The 23,038-nt window shown below is 38.7% G+C and overlaps 1 protein-coding gene across 10 annotated transcripts in view; it reads right to left on the bottom strand.

Moving 5' to 3' along the window:
• Positions 1-23,038, bottom strand: part of LOC109422356 (heterogeneous nuclear ribonucleoprotein L) — a 946,335-nt gene that overhangs the window by 272,080 nt on the left and 651,217 nt on the right. For all 10 annotated transcript variants that reach the window (XM_062860356.1, XM_062860355.1, XM_062860359.1 and 7 more), the window contains exons 4-5: positions 16,801-16,886; positions 475-571 (exon numbers count right to left, since the gene is read on the bottom strand). In XM_062860356.1, the coding sequence (XP_062716340.1) occupies positions 475-571; positions 16,801-16,886 (183 nt within the window). The remainder of the gene's footprint in view (positions 1-474; positions 572-16,800; positions 16,887-23,038) is intronic.

Below are 23,038 nucleotides of genomic sequence, written 5' to 3'. Positions count from 1 at the left end.
TGGAAGAAAATAAAGAATAGAGACGGACGAAACAATGGAAATTAAGTATGGTTGTTCGGTTTACATATGTTGCTGTGAATTGAGGGGTTTTTAGAAAAAAAGGTCAATTGCTTTTCTAATAAAATTTTCTCTGTGTGAAAACTATAACTAGCCCAAGTCAAAAGTGACGAACGGAAAAGCTAAACCCACAAAAAGGCATTCAATCGAAACGGAAAATATCTATTAGAAAAACAAAACCATTTCAAGTTTACTTTTATGCTTTTTTTTCTGTGAAAAAATATGTAATTTTTTTGAAAACGGGAAGAAACTGAACTGGAGAGTGAAATATTGTCAACAACCCGAAGCAAGCGGTGGATCGTTTTCCCAGATTCTGTTGAAAATTTGATTGAAGGTCAACAGAATTTAACAGCTAAGAAACCAGGAAGAATCAAGGAAAACGATCACCACTGCGGGGTTGAGCAGGTGCGGGCTTACCTTGGCATAGTCGATCTTCAGTGTGCAGCAACCGGAGTAGATATCACAGCCATTGAGGGCTTCACGGGCGCGGGTTGCCGATTCAATACTGTCGAACGTGCGGATGGAGAAATCTTGGAGTTAAGGAAAACTGGTTTTGGAAATACGTACTATTGTTTTTTTTTTTTTTGGATATATGTGAAAAGATTCAGTGGTGGTCATATGTGCAAGAAAAGAAAAAAATAAATCCAAAATTAAATAGTATGGAACGAGCTCACCAAAATCACACGGCAATTGAACAAACCAAAGTTATTTATAAACTAGAATATTTGAAATGAACAATATTTTCGTTGGCAGGTATTTTTGTAGGAAAAGTATAAATTAGAAAAAAAGAAAACTTGTAAGGAGAGCACAATAAAATTAAATGGAACGAGCTCACCGATATCAACAGTGTAATAAAGTAGAAGTAATTTAAAAATAAGAACCTTTCAAATGCGTATTGAATCATAACAACTTAAACGCCGTAATGTATGCACATTCTCGATAATCAAAATCACTTCGTCCATCTGGAAAGCGGTAATAAAAAGCAAACAAACTGCTTGCCACAACTACGGAGGCAGGATGAACCGACCGACCAATGAAACATTTACAAGCAATTAGTGCCTTAATTGATAATAGGGTAAGAAATCAAAATTTGAACTAGTCAAAATGTAATCTTAATTTGAACTATTTTGAAATTCATTGAAATGACGTACTCTTTGGGCAAATATTGTCCCGAAAAAGATGTTAAACAGTTTTCCGTAATATAATCTGATAACATAAGCTTTAAAAGCATTGAAAAAAGCGTTTTTGCCATCGAAAATAAGCAATTGAAAAATCACTGTGATTTCACCTATTTCCCCCAGAGAAAGCCCATTTTCGGTGCTTCCATACAGCTCATGCATTGCATCACACGCAATAAGTGGATACGTCAAATGAAAGCTTATTTATCGTAGAATTGACCAACCGAATAATATTCCGCATTATTTGTCATAAAATTATCAAATTTAAGTGATTCTTACTTGCTGAATGTTATCTTAATTTGAACCATTTGTAATCTAAATTTGAACTAGTAAACGGGGGTGAGCTTCTAGTGTTGGCCTGTAGATTGCGCTAGTGGTTGCTTTGTTTACTCTTGGGGGATGAAAAATTCCAAATTTAGTTTCCAAATTCCTGAAGAATTTCGAACATTCTGAGTTGAGATTCCACTGCCTTATGAAAAATAGGTATGAGAATTAGCAGATTCATGTGATTTTTAATTGATTAGCATGGAATTGGCTGTTTTGTGAGTTGCTCGAGCTGCTGCCGCCAGTAGTTCAAATTAAGATTAAAATTGGTTCAAATTATGATTACGATGGTTCAAATTAAGATTAAAATCATTGTTGATGAAAAATCGAATATTTCAATGAAATTCGGTGCAAATACAAACTTTTTACCATTTAACAGAAAGCTTATACCCGTGGCTTTCATGTACATACGATTTTGCCGTAGTAAATTATTTCCATGTGGGAGAAAAAATCACTTAAAATTTGCACTGCTTCAGAAAGCCGCAATTTGGTTCAAAGTTTGATTACCTACCCTATAACGACAACGAATGGAGGGAGGGAGGGGGCTGTATGACGGTAGTAAATCCATTTTTATGGCACCGCTCGCCGGATACATCGTCTTTCCGGGATTTTCTTTTCGCCCGCGCGAATTATAGACTGTGGAGAGTGCCAATAACTGCGAGCTCTCTCACGCATACACGTACGATGCGGTATATGTAAATAAATCTTGGCCGGTCGATCCCGGTGTGTCATAAATCGCACTGATGACGACGATGCCACCGGGTTACGAATGAGTGCATCGGCGGCATGTTTGCACATGGGTAGCATTAATGGGTAATGCTGGAAGGAATGTTAAAATTTTACATTACAGCTGATCAAAGGGCGGAGAATCGTGGGAGCAGCGTGGAATGGCGCCGCTCAACGAGTGTCATTATTGTCAGCTAGTGTGGATTTATGGAGGTGTGCGTATGCGCGGAAGAGTGTTATGAGCAACCGGAATGGAAGCAGCAGGATCGAGTTTTACAGGTAGTCGTAAATTGAACAATTTGATGTAAATGACAGCCATTAAAACGGTAGCCAAATTGATTTATGTCACATGCTTTCTATGACAGCGATGAAACAGGATTGTATCTATCATATTGAATGCAATAAATGTGTTAAATTACAATTATTGAAGCGAATTGATTCAATGAATGTCTGGAAATGTTATGTCTTCTGTACTCATGCTGGAAAATACAATAATAAAAAAAAAACAATATGAAACGAGCTCACCAAATTAGCCAAACAACTAATCTCTGGTATTTTATTCGTAGACTGTCTTCTAGCTTCTTTTTTTTTTGTCTTCCTTGATTTCTCTGTTTTCTCAGTCTTCTCAATCCTCTCGACCTTCTCTGTCTTCTCTGTCTTCTCTGTCTTCTCTGTCTTCTCTGTCTTCTCTGTCTTCTCTGTCTTCTCTGTCTTCTCTGTCTTCTCTGTCTTCTCTGTCTTCTCTGTCTTCTCTGTCTTCTCTGTCTTCTCTGTCTTCTCTGTCTTCTCTGTCTTCTCTGTCTTCTCTGTCTTCTCTGTCTTCTCTGTCTTCTCTGTCTTCTCTGTCTTCTCTGTCTTCTCTGTCTTCTCTGTCTTCTCTGTCTTCTCTGTCTTCTCTGTCTTCTCTGTCTTCTCAATCTTCTCTGTCTTCTCTGTTTTCTCTGTCTTCTCTGTCTTCTCTGTCTTCTCTGTCTTCTCTGTCTTCTCTGTCTTCTCTGTCTTCTCTGTCTTCTCTGTCCTCTCTGACTTCTCTGTCTCGTCTGTCTTCTCTGTCTTCTCAATCTTCTCTGTCTTCTCTGTCTTCTCTGTTTTCTCTGTCTTCCCTGTCTTCTCTGTCTTCGCTGTTCTCTATCTTCTCTGTCTTCTCTGATTTCTCTGTCTTCTCTGTGTCTTCTGTCTGCACTATCTTCTCTGTCTTCTGTCTTCTCTGTCTTCTCATCATCTGTATTCTGTTTTCTCTGTCTTTTATGTCTTCTCTGTTTCCACTGTCTTCTAAGTCATCTCTGTCATCCTTGTCTTCTCTGTCTTCTCTATCTTCTCTGTCATCATTGTCTTCTCTGTCTTCCCTATCTTCTCTGTCATCTCTGTCATCCTTGTCTTCTCTGTGTTATCTGTTTTCTCTGTCTTCTATGTCTTCTCTGTGTTCTCTGTTTTCTCTGTCATCTATGTCTTCTCTGTCTTCTCTGTCTTATCTGTCATCTCTGTCATCCTTGTCTTCTCTGTCTTCTCTGTCATCACTGTCACCCTTGTCTTCTCTGTCTTCTTAATTTTCTCTGTCTTCTGTGTCTTCTCTATCCTCTCTGTCTTCTTTGTCTTCTCTGTCCTCTCTGTCTTCTCTGTCTTTTCTGTCTTCTCTGTCTTCTCTGTCTTCTCTGTCTTCTCTGTCTTCTCTGTCTTCTCTGTCTTCTCTGTCTTCTCTGTCTTCTCTGTCTTCTCTGTCTTCTCTGTCTTCTCTGTCTTCTCTGTCTTCTCTGTCTTCTCTGTCTTCTCTGTCTTCTCTGTCTTCTCTGTCTTCTCTGTCTTCTCTGTCTTCTCTGTCTTCTCTGTCTTCTCTGTCTTCTCTGTCTTCTCTGTCTTCTCTGTCTTCTCTGTCTTCTCTGTCTTCTGTGTTCTCTGTCTTCTCTGTCTTCTCTGTCTTCTCTGTCTTCTCTGTCTTCTCTGTCTTCTCTGTCTTCTCTGTCTTCTCTGTCTTCTCTGTCTTCTCTGTCTTCTCTGTCTTCTCTGTCTTCTCTGTCTTCTTTGTCTTCTCTGTCTTCTCTGTCTTCTCTGTCTTCTCTGTCTTCTCTGTCTTCTCTGTCTTCTCTGTCTTCTCTGTCTTCTCTGTCTTCTCTGTCTTCTCTGTATTCTCTGTCTTCTCTGTCTTCTCTGTCTTCTCTGTCTTCTCTGTCTTCTCTGTCTTCTCTGTCTTCTCTGTCTTCTCTGTCTTCTCTGTCTTCTCTGTCTTCTCTGTCTTCTCTGTCTTCTCGGTCTTCTCTGTCTTCTCTGTCTTCTCTGTCTTCTCTGTCTTCTCTGTCTTCTCTGTCTTCTCTGTCTTCTCTGTCTTCTCTGTCTTCTCTGTCTTCTCTGTCTTCTCTGTCTTCTCTGTCTTCTCTGTCTTCTCTGTCTTCTCTGTCTTCTCTGTCTTCTCTGTCTTCTCTGTCTTCTCTGTCTTCTCTGTCTTCTCTGTCTTCTCTGTCTTCTCTGTCTTCTCTGTCTTCTCTGTCTTCTCTGTCTTCTCTGTCTTCTCTGTCTTCTCTGTCTTCTCTGTCTTCTCTGTCTTCTCTGTCTTCTCTGTCTTCTCTGTCTTCTCTGTCTTCTCTGTCTTCTCTGTCTTCTCTGTCTTCTCTGTCTTCTCTGTCTTCTCTGTCTTCTCTGTCTTCTCTGTCTTCTCTGTCTTCTCTGTCTTCTCTGTCTTCTCTGTCTTCTCTGTCTTCTCTGTCTTCTCTGTCTTCTCTGTCTTCTCTGTCTTCTCTGTCTTCTCTGTCTTCTCTGTCTTGTCTATCTTCTGTGTCTTCTGGGTCTTCTCTGTCTTCTCTGTCTTCTCAATCTTCTCTGTCTTTATATCTGTCTTCTCTGTCGTCTCTGTTTTCTCTGTATTCTTCTCAATCTTCTCTGCCTTCTCCGTCTTCTTTGTCTTCACTATCATCCCTGTCATCTCTGTCTTCTCTATCATATCCGCCTTCTCTGTCTTCCCAGTCTTCGCTGTCCTCTATCTTCTCTGTCTTCGCTGTCTTCTCTGTCTTTTCGGTCTTCCCAGTCTTTGCTGTTTTATGTCTTCTCTGTTCTGCTCTGAATTCGCTGTCTTCTCTATCTTCCCAGTTTTCGCTGTCTTTTCTGTCTTCTCTGTATTCTCTGTTATCTCTGTCTTTTCTGACTTCTCTGAAATATCTGTCTCCCAGTCTTCGCTATTGGCACTGTCTTCTCTATCTTCTCAGTTTTCGCTGTCTCTTCTGTCTTCACTGTCTCTTCTGTTTTCGCTCTCTTCTTTCACTACTCTGTCTTAAATTTTTTTTCCTGTTTTCTCTATCTTCTTTATCTTCTCTGTCGTCTCTGTCTTCTCTGTCTTCTGTCTTTTCTGTCTTCTCCGTATTCTCTGTCTCCTCTGTCTTATCTATCTTCTCTGTTCTCTCTATCTTCTCTGTCTGCTCTGAACACTTCTCTGTCTTCTCTGTCTTCTCTGTCTTCTCTGTTATCTCTGTCTTCTCTGTCTTCTCTATCTTCTTTGTCTTCTCTATCTTCTGTCTGCTCTGAACACTTCTCTGTCTTCTCTATCATCTCTGTCTTCTCTGTCTTCTCTGTCTTCTCTGTCTTCTCTGTCTTCTCTGTCTTCTCTGTCTTCGCTGTCTTCTCTGTCTTCTCTGTCTTCTCTGTCTTCTTTGTCTTCTCTGTCTTCTTTGTCTTCTCTGTCTTCTCTGTCTTCTCTGTCTTCTCTGTCTTCTCTGTCTTCTCTGTCTTCTCTGTCTTCTCTGCCTTCTCTGTCTTCTCTGTCTTCTCTGTCTTCTCTGTCTTCTCTGTCTTCTCTGTCTTCTCTGTCTTCTCTGTCTTCTCTGTCTTCTCTGTCTTCTCTGTCTTCTCTGTCTTCTCTGTCTTCTCTGTCTTCTCTGTCTTCTCTGTCTTCTCTGTCTTCTCTGTCTTCTCTGTCTTCTCTGTCTTCTCTGTCTTCTCTGTCTTCTCTGTCTTCTCTGTCTTCTCTGTCTTCTCTGTCTTCTCTGTTTTCTCTGTCTTCTCTGTCTTCTCTATCTTCTCTGTCTTCTCTGTCTTCTCTGTCTTCTCTGTCTTCTCTGTCTTCTCTGTCTTCTCTGTCTTCTCTGTCTTCTCTGTCTTCTCTGTCTTCTCTGTCTTCTCTGTCTTCTCTGTCTTCTCTGTCTTCTCTGTCTTCTCTGTCTTCTCTGTCTTCTCTGTCTTCTCTGTCTTCTCTGTCTTCTCTGTCTTCTCTGTCTTCTCTGTCTTCTGTCTTCTCTGTCTTCTCTGTCTTCTCTGTCTTCTCTGTCTTCTCTGTCTTCTCTGTCTTCTCTGTCTTCTCTGTCTTCTCTGTCTTCTCTGTCTTCTCTGTCTTCTCTGTCTTCTCTGTCTTCTCTGTCTTCTCTGTCTTCTCTGTCTTCTCTGTCTTCTCTGTCTTCTCTGCCTTCTCTGCCTTCTCTGCCTTCTCTGTCTTCTCTGTCTTCTCTGTCTTCTCTGTCTTCTCTGTCTTCTCTGTCTTCTCTGTCTTCTCTGTCTTCTCTGTCTTCTCTGTCTTCTCTGTCTTCCCTGTCTTCTCTGTCTTCTCTGTCTTCTCTGTCTTCTCTGTCTTCTCTGTCTTCTCTGTCTTCTCTGTCTTCTCTGTCTTCTCTGTCTTCTCTGTCTTCTCTGTCTTCTCTGTCTTCTCTGTCTTCTCTGTCTTCTCTGTCTTCTCTGTCTTCTCTGTCTTCTCTGTCTTCTCTGTCTTCTCTAACTTCTCTGTCTTCTCTGTCTTCTCTGTTTTCTGTTTTCTCTGTCGTCTCTGTCTTCTCTGTCATCTCTGTCTTCTCTGTCTTCTTTGTCTTCTCTGTCATCTCTGTCATCTCTGTCTTCTCTGTCTTCTCTGCCTTCTCTGTCTTCTCTGTCTTCTCTGTCTTCTCCGTCTTCTCTGTCTTCTCTGTCTTCTCTGTCTTCTCTGTCTTCTCTAACTTCTCTGTCTTCTCTGTCTTTTCCGTCTTCTCTGTCTTCTCTGTTTAGACTGTCTTCTCTGTCTTCTCTATCTTCTCTGTCTTCTTTGTCATCTCTGTCTTCTCAATCTTCTCTGTCTTCATATCTGTCTTCTCTGTCGTCTCTGTCTTCTTTGTCTTCTCTATCTTCTCTGTCTTCTCTGCCTTCTCCGTCTTCTTTGTCTTCACTGATGCTGGGTCATTAGGCCGAAGGCCATTAGGCCGAAGGTCATTAGGCCGAATGGTCATTAGGCCGAATGGTCATTAGGCCGAATGGTCATCAGGACGAATTGAAAGTTAGCCGTTGTTTTTACCTTTTCCAACAATTTTTGACAAAAACTAGTTTAACAATGGAACTAGAAAGAACAGCCTATGTTTTAAAGAAGGAAAAAATTATGAATTGAATATCAGCAGTTTCAGCGCCAAAAACTATTTCAGCAATGATACTAGAAAGAACAGCATATTTATAAAAGAAGGAAAAATTCATGGGTAGAATATCAGTAGATTCAGCATCAATAAAGTATCTTCGTGCCTGTCACACGATACACACATGCAAAATGGTCATTTGCAGAGGAAGCTCTCAGTTAATAAGCTGAGAAGCAGGCTTTGTCTCAGTGGGAACGTAACGGCAAGAAGAAGACCCAATGGCCATTCGACCTAATGACCATTCGGCCTAATGACCATTCGGCCTAATGACCTTCGGCCGAATGGCCTTCGGCCTAATGACCTTCGGCCGAATGGCCTGACACCGTCTTCACTGCCATCCCTGTCATCTTTAACTTCTCTATCATATCCGCCTTCTCTGTCTTCCCAGTCTTCGCTGTCCTCTATCTTCTCTGTCTTCGCTGTCTCCTCTGTCTTTTCGGTCTTCCTAGTCTTTGCTGTTTTATGTCTTTTCTGTTCTGCTCTGAATTCGCTGTCTTCTCTGCCTTCCCAGTTTTCGCTGTCTTTTCTGTCTTCTCTGTCTTTCTGACTTCTCTGAATTATCTGTCTCCCAGTCTTCGCTTTTCGCACTGTCTTTTCTATCTTCTCAGTTTTCGCTGTCTCTTCTGTCTACGCTGTCTCTTCAGTCTTCGCTGTCTTCTTTCACTACTCCGTCTTTAATTTTTTTTTCTGTTTTCTCTATCTTCTTTATGTTCTCTGTCGTCTCTGTCTTCTCTGTCTTTTCTGTCTTTTCTGTCTTCTCCGTATTCTCCGTCTCGTCTGTCTTCTCTATCTTCTTTGTCTTCTCTATCTTCTCTGTCTGCTCTGAACACTCTGTTTTCTCTATTCTCTCTAACTTCTCCTCCCCTTCTCCTCCTCTGCCTTCTCTGTCTTCTCAGTCTTCGCTGTCTTCATTGTCTTTTCAGTCTTCTCTGTTAGCTCTGAAATCTCTGTCTTCTCTTTCTGCTTTGAATTATGTAACTTCTATGTCTTTTCTGTCTTCGCTGTCTCTCTATCTTTTTTTTTATCTTTTTTTTTTATTCTGGGATTTTCTGCCGTAGGCAGGTTCATCCCGGAGTATCTTCTCTATCTTCTCAGTCTTCGCTGTCTTCTCTGTCTTTCCAATCTTCGCTGTCTTCTTTGTCTTCTGTCTGTTCAATCTTCTCTTTGTTCTCGGTTTTCACTGTCTTTTCTGTGTTTTCTATCTTCTCTGTCTGCTCTGTCTTATTTGTCTTCACTATCTCCTCCGTTGTACTTGTCTTCTCTGTCGTCCCAGTCTTCTCTGTCTCATCTGCCTTCATCTTCTCCTACGTCTTCTATGTCTTCTGACATATGTTTTCTGTTTTTGTCTGCAGTGTACTGTTTTCTGTGTTCTGTCTTGTCTTTGATCTTGTTTATTCAGCGTTCTGTTCTCTATCTTCTATTGTTTATACTATCGTGTTTCTCTTTTTCCTCAACTTTACAATTTTTCTACTCATTTACATCTATATTTTCCTGTTTTATCCATCTTGGCTTCCTATCTGCCTATCTCCGTACAATGTCACCGACACTTTTTCTATACCATTCTTTTTTTTGGTCATGTATCCTAGTATTTCTTGATTTTTCCTCACAACTTCTGTTTTCTTATTCTACTTTATTTATATCTTCTAGCATCTTTCGATCTCTCTGGATATCTACCTGATTATCTTCTTACCTTCACCTCTTTCATCTCTTTATCTTCGTACCATTTTCTGTACCTGCTTCTTACTTTGTTACTATCTTCTTATAGCCTTTCTCTCTATCTTTCCATTTTATTATCTTCCACGCTTCTGATCTTTCTATATTAAAATTTTCAACGTTCCTGTCTTTCTATTTTTCGATTTTCATGTCTTTCTCTTGTTGTATTTTATATACATTTTAATGTTCTTACCTTCCTATTTTCCTATTATCCAGTCTCCTAAGTTTTAACTTGAGCTCCAACTAGTTCATTTATAAATTTTAAACCTAACATAATTGGTCGGTGTAATTGGTACCGGCATTCCAACTCCAACGAGTTCATCATCCCGGACACAATCAATTCCAAGGAAACTACCAATCAACTTTTCCGGCAATTAATCTCGCTGAAAATTTGAGAATCATAAAACTGCTCCCATCAACTTCATTTCCTTTCCCGGTGTATATTAGAAATCCTCGCCCATGGCTACTCCCTAGCTATCCTCCCAAAATTTTCCACCCCAAAAAATCTCCAATGCTCGATTTAATTTTCCGAGCCTTTCCGCCTTGCCGCGATAGGATAATTTGCGGCCTGCTGTGGTCGGATTGGCCCCACTAACGAAGCTCCAACAATCACCCAGTAAAGACCACTCGTTGCGTACGTCGCGTCCGTCGGTGCGAAAATTGCTTTACGCTTCGGATACGGTGTGGATGGTCCGTAGCTGCGTCCTCGTGGTGCTGCGCGTTAGTGCGTTTCCTTCCAGATGGAAACAACAACTAACTATCACCACCAGCGCGGCATCTGCTTGGCATCTTGGCATGGACCTTCCAACTTCCACCAAGAAGTTCGTCCTTTGTCGAATGGCAACGACGCATGGTGGTAGTTCAAAGGACTCTTGAGGAAAGAGGGGTGAAATGCGGCATTACTTGAGGCACGAATTGAACAAAGAGATTGTTCATGACAGAGAAGATAAATACTATAATATTGTAATTTTACATGTCTTTATTCTTGAAAATAATCATTAGTAATGTCTATTCATTAGTAATGTAAATTCAAGTAATATGATCAAAAAAGCTAAGCGTAAGATTATATGTTGTCTGACAAAAACTTTGAGCTATCAAAATTTAAACTGAATTAAAAAAAAAAACTAAAGATTTTTTCCAGAAATATTTAAATTTCCTAAGTGTGTAAATTTACAGAAATTCACAGAATATATATGTTTACTATTAAACATGTGTCAATATAACTTAACAAATAGCATAAATTCCCATGGCTTTAAACTATTACAATTTTCCAGGTCCAGAGTGTAAGTTTATGGTGTGGTATAAATTTACGCAAGCATCACGTAAATTTACAGATCTAAGTGAAGCCTTTTTTATTACATGCCGTAAAATTTCAATCTTATAAGACCTATATTTTTACTTGAAAGATTTGTTGTTTAAACATTTCTTCGGGGACTTTCGGCTCCGATCTCCCCTTTCACCACCACGACCACCGCCTTTCCGACCAAGTTTAATGAAATTTGCACGTCAGGACCAAACCACCTCATTATCCTCGAGAAAAGCCAAGCCAACGCAACGCGTATGGCGAGGGGATCTGGTGGAAAGTAATCCCACACCGCATAAAATGACGCAGTTTAGAATATTGCTAGAAGTCGCGTGCTCAACTATAAGTAGTTGGGCTGAGCCTTCTCCACCACATCGATTGGGAGGGGAGATGATATCGAGAAGCATCGAGGCATCTTGAGATAGCAAATCTCACGGATGAAGTCGTTGCTTCTCGGTCGACAATGTCCCAGAACCGTAGTGGTTGGTGAGAGGATGTGTGAGAAACTCAATTAACATGTCTAGGGCGATTATCGATAACGGGGAACTACAAGAGTGGATCAGATTCAAGGATGGTTTGATACGTTGTTGGTTGGGCATATATTACACACTCTTAGGCATATGTTTAGTGAGGAAATGGAAACAACCACCGTTCGAGATTGTTTCGCCTACTGCCTCATAGGCCTAATGATATCTAGAGCTTTGGGTCTCAAACCAACAGCTGTCAAACTGACAAAAGTGATTATCACGTAATTACGACCTTCAACTATGTGAAAGGCAGGGTTTGGGACGAGACATTATTGAAACCGGAGTCGATTCAAGTTATTCCTCGATGAATACAAAGAACTTATTGCAAACATCTTCTTGGTGCGATATTTGTGAGTATGCGGAAGAACTTTTTGATAATCTAGAAATGTTTAGTTTGGTAGTAATCATGATTAACGAGCTTACAGTCATGAATATATAAACAACTCGAAAATACGAAAAGTCGTAAAAATAGAACGGTCTCACCAAAAGTGCCTAACACGCTAAAAATATTTCACGAATGATATCTACATTTTTTAACAGAAAATGACTCAATCATTCTACTGTCCAACAAAGACATCTCGTTCAACGATTGTTTTGTCCCAATATTTCCAAATGTCCCCAACAAATTCAGGATGATTTATAGACACATAATAAAACGCTAACTTTTGTTTGTGCAGGCCGTAATTAAACTATTTCCACGTTCAATCCTAAGAGTGTGTCTTTTATTGGCCATTACCAAGTCGAAAGGAAAAGGCGCCGAGACCAACGGAGGCAGATTTACGGTCCAACTAAACGTCATTTCGCACTTCATCGTATTCCAGTAGTAAAAGAACGAACAGCTCCTTCTTCGAAGCACGTTGTTGATTTATGTAACTCTTTCGGCGCCCAGCTTTCAACAGTTTAGGCGGCGACGACGAAGCATACAAACATATCTTCCTCGACCGACCAATTGTCGGAGATTTGTTTATGAATCTGTCACAATTGTATAAACTTTTATTCAAAGAGCTGTCTCTTCTGGCGAAGAAGAAATAATTTTACGATGAGAGATTCATCTAAACGACGCGGCACCTAAAACACCATCCTTGCTATTTATAAACTCAGTCTTCACTATGTTCTATTTGTTCCCTGATTGTTATATCTTCTCTGTCTCTCAGTCTTTTGTCTTCTCTATATGTTCTATCTTCTCAGTCTTCTCTATCTCCTCTGTTTTATCTGTGTTCTCTGTCTTTTCTGTCTTCTCTGTCTTCTCTGTCTTCTCAGTCTTTTCTGTCTTCTTAGCCTTCTCTGTCTTCTCTGTCTTATCTGTCTTCTCTGTTTACTCTGTCTTCTCTGTCTTCTTTGTCTTCAGTCTTCTCAATCTTCTAATCAATCTTTTCAGTTTACTCAGTCTTCTCTGTCTTCTAAGTGTATAATTGGCCTGAGTTAAAATACAAATAGAAAAAAATTGACAAAAAAATCTGTCTTCTCTGTCTTCTTAGCCTTCTCTGTTTTGTCTGTCTTATCTGTCTTCTCTGTCTTCTCTGTCCTCTCTGTCCTCTCTGTCCTCTCTGTCCTCTCTGTCCTCTCTGTCTTCTCTGTCTTCTCTGTCTTCTCTGTCTTCTCTGTCTTCTCTGTCTTCTCTGTCTTCTCTGTCTTCTCTGTCTTCTCTGTCTTCTCTGTCTTCTCTGTCTTCTCTGTCTTCTCTGTCTTCTCTGTCTTCTCTGTCTTCTCTGTCTTCTCTGTCTTCTCTGTCTTCTCTGTCTTCTCTGTCTTCTCTGTCTTCTCTGTCTTCTCTGTCTTCTCTGTCTTCTCTGTCTTCTCTGTCTTCTCTGTCTTCTCTGTCTTCTCTGTCTTCTCTGTCTTCTCTGTCTTCTCTGTCTTCTCTGTCTTCTCTGTCTTCTCTGTCTTCTATGTCTTCTCTGTCTTCTCTGTCTTCTCTGTCTTCTCTGTCTTCTCTGTCTTCTCTGTCTTCTCTGTCTTCTCTGTCTTCTCTGTCTTCTCTGTCTTCTCTGTCTTCTCTGTCTTCTCTGTCTTCTCTGTCTTCTCTGTCTTCTCTGTCTTCTCTGTCTTCTCTGTCTTCTCTGTCTTCTCTGTCTTCTCTGTCTTCTCTGTCTTCTCAGTCTTCTCTGTCTTCTCTGTCTTCTCTGTCTTCTCTGTCTTCTCTGTCTTCTCTGTCTTCTCTGTCTTCTCTGTCTTCTCTGTCTTCTCTGTCTTCTCTGTCTTCTCTGTCTTCTCTGTCTTCTCTGTCTTCTCTGTCTTCTCTGTCTTCTCTGTCTTCTCTGTCTTCTCTGTCTTCTCTGTCTTCTCTGTCTTCTCTGTCTTCTCTGTCTTCTCTGTCTTCTCTGTCTTCTCTGTCTTCTCTGTCTTCTCTGTCTTCTCTGTCTTCTCTGTCTTCTCTGTCTTCTCTGTCTTCTCTGTCTTCTCTGTCTTCTCTGTCTTCTCTGTCTTCTCTGTCTTCTCTGTCTTCTCTGTCTTCTCTGTCTTCTCTGTCTTCTCTGTCTTCTCTGTCTTCTCTGTCTTCTCTGTCTTCTCTGTCTTCTCTGTCTTCTCTGTCTTCTCTGTCTTCTCTGTCTTCTCTGTCTTCTCTGTCTTCTCTGTCTTCTCTGTCTTCTCTGTCTTCTCTGTCTTCTCTGTCTTCTCTGTCTTCTCTGTCTTCTCTGTCTTCTCTGTCTTCTCTGTCTTCTCTGTCTTCTCTGTCTTCTCTGTCTTCTCTGTCTTCTCTGTCTTCTCTGTCTTCTCTGTCTTCTCTGTCTTCTCTGTCTTCTCTGTCTTCTCTGTCTTCTCTGTCTTCTCTGTCTTCTCTGTCTTCTCTGTCTTCTCTGTCTTCTCTGTCTTCTCTGTCTTCTCTGTCTTCTCTGTCTTCTCTGTCTTCTCTGTCTTCTCTGTCTTCTCTGTCTTCTCTGTCTTCTCTGTCTTCTCTGTCTTCTCTGTCTTCTCTGTCTTCTCTGTCTTCTCTGTCTTCTCTGTCTTCTCTGTCTTCTCTGTCTTCTCTGTCTTCTCTGTCTTCTCTGTCTTCTCTGTCTTCTCTGTCTTCTCTGTCTTCTCTGTCTTCTCTGTCTTCTCTGTCTTCTCTGTCTTCTCTGTCTTCTCTGTCTTCTCTGTCTTCTCTGTCTTCTCTGTCTTCTCTGTCTTCTCTGTCTTCTCTGTCTTCTCTGTCTTCTCTGTCTTCTCTGTCTTCTCTGTCTTCACTGTCTTCTCTGTCTTCTCTGTCTTCTCTGTCTTCTCTGTCTTCTCTATCTTCTCTGTTTTCTCTGTCTTCTCTGTCTTCTCTGTCTCTTCGGTCTTCCCAGTATTTGCTGTCTTCTATGTCTTCTCTGTCTGCTCTGTCTTCCCTGTCTTCTCTGTCTTCTCTGTCTTCTCCGTCGTCTCTGTTTTCTCTGTTTTCTCTAGTTTTCTGTCTTCTATGTTTTCTTTGTCCTTATTGTCTTTTCTGTCTTCTCTATCTTCTCTCTCGTCTCTGTCTTCTCTGTCTTGTCTGTCTTCTCTGACTGCTCTGTTTATTTCTTCCCTGTCTTTTTTTTGTCTTCTCGGACTGCTCTGACTTGTCTTCTCTCTCATAATTGTCTTCTCTGTCTTCTCAGAATTCTTTTTATTTTATGGTCTTTGCGGTCTTCTTTTTGTCTTTGTTTTTTGTATATTCATAAGTCATTTAGTACCTGATATCTTTTTTTATAACAATGGCATACTCATGGGCATACTGTAATTTCATTTTTTTTTCGCTAGTTATGAATCCTCTCATTTAGGAGCGAACGTAACTACGAAACTGAGAAAGAAAGTGAAAACTATCAAGGCTTATGTTCAGTGTGAAGTAAAAATTTGGTCCAGCTGTTCTTGAAGGCGACACCAGTTATGTTTCTTTAACGATTGGACGACCACTGACTGACTTTGGTCGACCGGTCGGTCGGTGCGAATGTCAGTGACTGACCCGAGAAACACAAACAGTAGCTCTTTTTTCTGTTTTGGCAGTGGTTGTCAAACAGGTTGTCATCCCCGAAATGAAGGATATCCTGAAATAAGTGGACAATTGTAAAGCAATAGTTTGTTTTTTTTTTACAAAAAGGAGAGTGATTATAAAAGTTTTTATTTTTTAATTGGAAATGATGGAGAAAAAGAAAAAGTTATGGAATGAGCTCACCAATTTCGAGTGGTCTATTACTGCAGTACCCCATTTTTACAAATTTTCCACACGAATAAAAACTTACAAATGCTAATCGAAAATAAAAATTGATCTTAAGTATCTCTCTTCAATACCACAATAGATCAAAGTAATGGTCGCAGTGGTTCAAATCCCAACAAAAAAAAAATCTCTCTTCAAATAATGTTTGGAATAACTTGGAACAAAACAAATGATAAACATTTATGAAAATTTGAGATCCTTAAGGAATTCGATTTTACATTTCTTAATATTTTTTTGTCTTCATTTTGAGATTTTCAGCCCTAAGCAGGTTCATCTCATATTTCTTAATATTTTTTTTAATTTCTTAATGTATTTTTTTTTTAATTTCTTTTTTTTTCAGACTAGCAGGTTGGTTTTGCAACACAAGATTTGAAACCCACTGTTACGCTCTCAAGAATCATCAAATGCTCGCATATGGACCCGGTAATAAACGCCAGTCCAGACATAAAAATTCGAGCCACCCAATGACTGAGGAATAATAAAATTTTTGAAAAGCGTGGACTGTGGTACTCGGCGGGAGACAGACGGTGAAGCCGGACCGGGTGTTGAACGGAACGTATACGAGAATTGGCGGCACCACTTGGAAAATTAATTTGTTGGTGGTATGCGCCGCCGATTGCTTCGTAATGTCCATCCATTGGGAGATTTATGAGGGGTTTGTTCCCTCCTAGGAGGATATATTTTTCGCAGTGAGTCGATGAAATTGACGTTATAAGCATAGATGACTTAGTAAGCTCAATGGAATACCACAGTCACCTAAATTGTATGAAGAATTTCTAATTTTTAACTGATTTTAAATGTAGATATTTTAGACAAGCCTTGGTGGCTCATTAAGGATAAGTATCAGTAACAAATCTGATAGTCTTCTACTATTGTGATAAATCTATTCCATGAAATTAATTTCAATAACATACTTCCGCACCACATGAATTGATTCCATCTCAATCACAAGTAAAGGATTTTCATTTTTATTAAATAATTTGTCAAATTTTCAATCTCACATTGATAAACAATTAATAGTTAATACACGAGACTTCTATAAACAACACAATTGCTATAAATAAAATGACAAAGCATGGAACGAGCTCACCAAGTTACAAACGCAATGAGGAATGCAAATGTTTCACAGAATATTTATGATAGAAAAATTAAAATAACGTGGAACGAGCTCACTAGTTCAACTGAACGCTGTCCACGTACTCATTGACGCAGTTCCTTGATATATTTTTTTTACATTTTTTATGTGATGGATTATGTCAACATTACGCCCTTAAAGCATACTTTTGGAAGTGAAGATCAAATAATATAGACAAAATAACAGTATTTTGGTTTATGACAGCTTAAAAATCCGTCAATCCCAACACATTTTTTTTAGAAAAAAAATGCACGTGACCATCTTACCACTGAAGCACTACCACCCGAAAAACGACAAACAATCAAAATCAACACTCTTTTTGAAAAAGGATATTCAACCATAGCTTGGACTCCATTCTTCTTGAATATCACGATACGCTGTACTTGTCCGTTGGGTGAACAGATGGTGTGTAGAACGTCCTGAAAAATAGAGAAAGACAAAGAAAAAAACAAGAATTAGAAAATCTGATACCATTCATACCATGCTTCGGCTGGCGGCAGCTGAAGCCGATAAAATATGATAAGGTCGGCGGTGTCTACCACCCCAAAAGAGAAGCTAAATTCATCGTCACATGCCAACATCGGGTTTTGATCTCCGTTGGACACCTTTGGGGATTCGCAACGCTGCTTCCTCTGGATACTATCTCGACTGGATAGGAGAAACAATATTCAAACTAGAGATTTTTCTAGTCATTTTTATAACAATCATGTTGGTAATCGTATAAGGCTACACCTTTGCTTTCTATTTTTGTTAAAAAAAGTAAATAAAAAAAGTAAATAAAAAAAAATATTTTTTATTCTTTTTTTTATTTTTTTTAACAAAACTTTCTTTGACCAAAACAAAATATAAAAAAAAAATATACAAAATTTGTTTAATTAAATTGTTTTGTTTGTTTTCAAATTAAACAATTGTAGCAAATGTGTTTATAATGTGAAATAAATATGTGAATATATTGATTTTTTTTATGTTTTTCATTATCTAGGGAACATTGTTTTATATTTTTTATGCGAAAATTCAAAATTTAGCGGTTTTTATTTTATTTTTGATGAAGTCACAGCTTTCAGACCAATGAAGTGTTAACTGGATTCTGAAAGGGAGTTGCCAAAACATGTGCCAATATATGATTCAATCCTAATACGTCCCCTAAAACGGAACATGGCTAAACAAAATAGGATAAAGCAATCCCAGGTGAAACCTTTTTCGAACCCCAGAAAACTTGTCAAAGAAAACCCGGTTGACACGGCAACGACACCCCGTGTCAACTAGCCGGTCGCTGCTCGGGCGACGATAACCAACCAACCAAGCAAGCATCCTGAAAGTTTCATTTCCGCCCAGCGTCACACCAAACACGGAAAGGTCAAACAACGCGGCGCACAGCGGATACCTTTGCTCCTTATCGTCGTCGGAACTTCACGGGGTACGGGGTGTCGATTCTTGTCTAGAACCGGACCGCATGGCAGAATGTCCCGGCACGGATTCCGGATTGAACAATGATGGCATTTTCCTACGAAACGAACGAACGATAAAATACGATACAGGATTGAAAGGGGTTGGTACGGGTGTTTGTCCGAAGTTGGAAATTTGCTCCTTTCAAAATAGATTATATCGATGCGGTGCGGGGATGATTCTTTGGAATTTGAGAAAGGTTTTTTTTTCTAGATTATTGAGAATGCCTATTGTAGAACGATATTGATACTAGTAGGGTCAGAAAAGTGCTAGGAAAAGGTGACAAACGGTACGGTAAATTCAGGATTTTGACGGCCATGAGTTCCTATTTTTAGTGTTGCCTTTTCCTTAAAATATTAGTTTCCATAAAAAATCGATCCAAAAATAGCTTACAGAGGAACGACTCACATACAGCATGAACTAGTTTTGAGAACACTGTCATTGCGACAAGCAACGGAAGCTTTAGTTTTGCTGATGTGGAATATCTCAAAACTATCTTGAAATGATTCATGATATGCCGGGGGGTTTACAGGTTACAGTTTAAAGTTCTTTGCGAGAATAACTACTGTTACAGGTCAAGAGCTTAACTTCAGATAGTTTGGACGACCCTCAAGGTCCCAAAAGTTCATAATAATGTAGACTTCAGGTTGGTCCAGTCACCGCGATTGATTATGAAACGTTACTCAGTGTGTCAGATATAGCTGATGTTACAAGAGTAGACCTGAAGTTCTGATCTTAAAGATAGTTTGGCTGACCTGGAACATTCCCATAGTGTCTCTAATGGCATTTGAGATTTAAAGATCTTCACGGATCCCAGCAGATTATGCTATGCTATTATTTATGGTGAAAACACATTAAGTTGTTCTAGTAGATTTGAAGGACTTCATTATAGAACAGTTTGCACGAACCTAAATATCCCAAAGGTTTATAATAAGCTAGTAGACTTCAGATTGCTCCAGTAACTGCGGTTAATTATGCAGCGTTACTCAGTATAAAATATGTGGATACTGTTACGAGTGTAGACTTGAAGTCCTGAGCTCCAAGGTAATTTGGCTGACCTGGAATATCCCTGTAGTGCCTCTACTAAACGACATATGAGATTTCAATAGCTTCGCCGATCCCAGCAGATTAAGCAATACTATTATTTATGACGAAAACACATAAAGTTACTCTTGTAGATGAAACAATGAAGTCCTTCAACATTATAGAACAGTTTGGACGAACCTGAATGTCCCAATGGTTTTTAATAAGCTAGTAGACTTCAGATTAGTCCAGTAACCACGGATAAATATGTAACGTTACTCAGTATAGCAGACATGGCTTTTGTTACGAGTGTAGACCTGAAGTTCGTAACTCTTAGGTAGTTTGACTGACCTGGAATATCCCTGTAGTGTCTCTAAATGACATTCGAGAATTCAAGAGCTTCGTGGATCCCGTCAAATTCTGAAATACTATTATTTATGTCGAAAACACATGGAGTTTTTCTTGTAGGTTTGAAGAACTTCATTATAGAACAGTTTGGACGACCCTGAATGTTCCAAAGGTCCATAATAAGCTAGTGGACTTCAGATTGCTCCAGTAACTGCCGTTGATTATGCAATGTTACTCAGTATAACAGATATGGCTACTGTTACGAGTGTAGACCTAAAGTTCCGAATTCCAAGGTAGTTTGCCTGACCTGCAATATCCCTAAAATAGTGTCTATAAATGACATTGTAGATGTCAAGAGCTTCACGGATCTCAGTAGGTTATACAATCCCTACTATCAAAAGTAGCTGCATAACCACTTATGGAGCAAACGCTCTTGGAAGAAAACTGGCGTAAACTGTTATACAGCAAAAATGTTAGTTGGGGTGCTATTATTTGTGACGAAAACACATAATATTGTTCTTGTAAAATTGAAGGACTTCACAATAGGACAGTTTAGAACACCTAGAATATCCCAAAATATAAAACATCTTTTCACATTCTTGACGAAGGCTAAATGAATACATATAAAAGTAACCCACATCCAAGTTCAGCTTTTAGAACAACTGGTTTGTCATTTTTTTTTTTTTTCATTTTTCCTACTAGCTAGGATGTTCTGGGTTATCAATGAAGTCCCAAATACAATTATTCCCATTTTTCCCTAATAGAGTACTCAATTTGCAACAACTTTGCCGAAGACAGTATTCTGTTTAATCAAATGGGTGAGCCATTTCTATGTTGTGCTCATATATGACCCCTCCGGCTCCAAAGGGTTAAGAAACGAAAAGTATCTGAATCGATTCAATACCGAACCCAGACGCCATTAGTAGAATTTTTCTCAATTTCCATATGTTCAACGCTTCAGCTGGGTCGTCCTCAATTAACAACCTGAAATTGATCGGTCATCATATTTATGCTCATGTAGGCGATTTGTTCAATACACCAGGAAAAAAGAAACAAAAAATACATTATACTTCAATCGCCCAAAATCAACGATAATGACGATGGATAATGGCTTTTATCGCCGCAGTCAAAAACCTAAAATCTGGTGGTAATAACAAGCATTAAACATCAATCTGCCGACACAATTTCAAATGTCACCATGGATCCCGTCGTTTTTCGGCAGATGGGAAAACAGCTTTTCCCGGTTTTCGCGTCACAATTTCAACCAGCGCCTAATTGATCCACCGCCAATCACTGCTCCTCCCACGACTTTTTGAGGTATAAATAGCCGGCAGCAGCTATCAATTGATTCGGCACGTGTACTGAGAGAGTGGGGGAAGAAGGTTTCAATTCCAAATCATCCTGCTCGTCGGAATTTGATAATTGAAAGAAAAATTTAATGGGAGAAAAATGCTAAAGCTGAAACTATCGGAACATTATCGCAGTAGTGAAATTTCAGCTGAATAAAGCCAGAACAGAAGAACTGAGGTGGAATTGATTTCACGCACCCTTTTTAGCGATTATTTATGTATGCAGGATTAACATAACTGGTGGACAACCATTTACGAGCAGTTTGCAAAAGCGATCTGGAAAATGTTAACCAAAAGCTCATAATCCAAGGGTTTAGCATTGGATTGGATAGTGGAGATTGAATTTGAAACCAATGAGTTTAAGTGAAAACGAACTTGGCGGATTTTTGGGCGTCTAGTTTTCTCGTTTATAGAATTAAAACAATCCTGATTTGTTCACGTTCTTAGGTTCTTCAATATTTTTAGATTAAACTAAAGACAATTCCAAGTTTGACACATAGAACAAAGAAAAAAGTTTGTACAATTTTGTTTGCAGGCAGAAGAAATTGTCAGTGCCCATAAACAGGCCTATATTTTTGGATCAGAGTCTAGAATAAAAGAAGCAATTCTATCAAAATTTAGAATAAAAATCGTAAAAAGTTGTCTACTTTTCAAAAAGGATTTTTTGCTGAAATGATGAAGGTTATTTCTTGAAATATTGGATAATAATCCTAAAGAAAACTAACCATGAAAAAAATATGTTACGACAACTGATTTCAACAAAACCATGAAGTGTAGATATTCTTGGCAAAACTAGACAACCTTCAATAATTTTGAGAAAAAAAAATCTATGAGAAGAGTTTGATAAACAATTTCAGGTATGTTCCTAAGCAGTTTTCCCAGAAATTTCTTGCAAGAATACGGACTTTCTTTCAGGAACTTTACTGAAGTTCTAGTGAGGACCACGAGAAGTAAAAACTCAAAAAATACCTCCAGGATATCCTACATTTCCCCTTTGTAGAGAAAAAGAAGAGAGAGAGAGGAGAGAGGAGAGAAAAAGAAATTATTTCCTCATTTTTCGGTTTCGGATTTTTTTTTTAAATAAAGGAGCAATATTTTCAACATCAGTTAAAATGTATATGGAAGAAGGATCAAAGTATCTTCTGATTTTCTTTTTCTTGGTGAAAAATGACAGTGGTAAATTCAAATGTTCACTGAAATTTATTCATGGATTTTTTGGCTTTTCAGTCCGATTGTGAGATCAATAACAACCTTATGTTCTCTTACTCCGACGTTTCGATTCGCATCGGATCTTTCTCAAGATCTGATATGAAGCGTCGGATTATGAGAACATAAGCTTGTTTGATCGGATTAAAAAGCTAAAAAATCCTAAAAATACACCAAGAACAATCGGAATCAATTAGCGTAATTCTGAACCATGAATAAATATCAGTGAACAATTTAATTTACCACTGCCCTTATTAAAGGTTTGTTCGAAGAATAAAAGTTGCACACCTAACGAAAACTATCAAGGTTAAGTGTTGCCAATAGTAATAAAATTGCAAAAAAAAAAATTTATGATTCTTGCTTGATAATTTGATTTGATACAAAAGTTCTCATGTAGATTTTACAATAAAATTAAAATATCTGGCAACACTTTCGTCAAACTTAATGTTTACATAGGTAGAATTTCAATTGCAATAAGGATTATAATATATAAATTTTAAACTTTAGCAATTTATTGTTATCCATTTCAATAAATCTACAATTGATAAACTGGCATCACTGTCATATATTATTTTTAAATAGTTATCTATTCTTCTTGGTCTAAATCAGCCCAAATCACCTTTAAATTGCAGCGAATAATGTTTCCTTAGCGAAACTTGTAAATTGGACTTATTTTATATATTAGAGAAAAACGGGTTTCAAGCTTAAAAACGCTTTATCTCTGGAACGGCCAAAAAGACCTCGGGGAGTTAAGCTTTTTCGATTGGAAAATGTCTGATAAACACGATGGAATCAAATTTTTTGAAATCAAAATATACTCAATCGACGAAAAATCGATTTTAAATTTTAAAATTGTAAAATAAAGTGTTTGGCAACACTGTATCGAATAAATAATATTTTTCCTGGATTCCTCCAACAATTTTCTTCAAAAAAGCCGAAGGCCACAAATGTGTATATGTTATAGTTTCAAAGCAATAAATTAAGAAAAGGAAGGGAAAACTTTGATTTTTCTTGTATTGGCCAAGGGGTGATCCGATCGGCACCAAAATTTGGATTTTTTCTTCCTCCATTTAAACAAACATTCCAACAAAATTTGGTCAAAATCCGTGATGGTCGATAACACGCGGTGTGTACACTTGGTGTGGAATGACCCATATATTATTTTTGGCAGATAAAATTTCAAGTTATTACAAATGTTC

This window comes from Aedes albopictus, chromosome 3 (assembly GCF_035046485.1).
Source record: "Aedes albopictus strain Foshan chromosome 3, AalbF5, whole genome shotgun sequence".
Classification (NCBI taxonomy): Eukaryota; Metazoa; Arthropoda; class Insecta; order Diptera; family Culicidae; genus Aedes; species Aedes albopictus.
The sequence above is the reverse complement of the archived record's forward strand: the minus strand, read 5'-3'. Positions and strand labels throughout refer to the sequence as shown.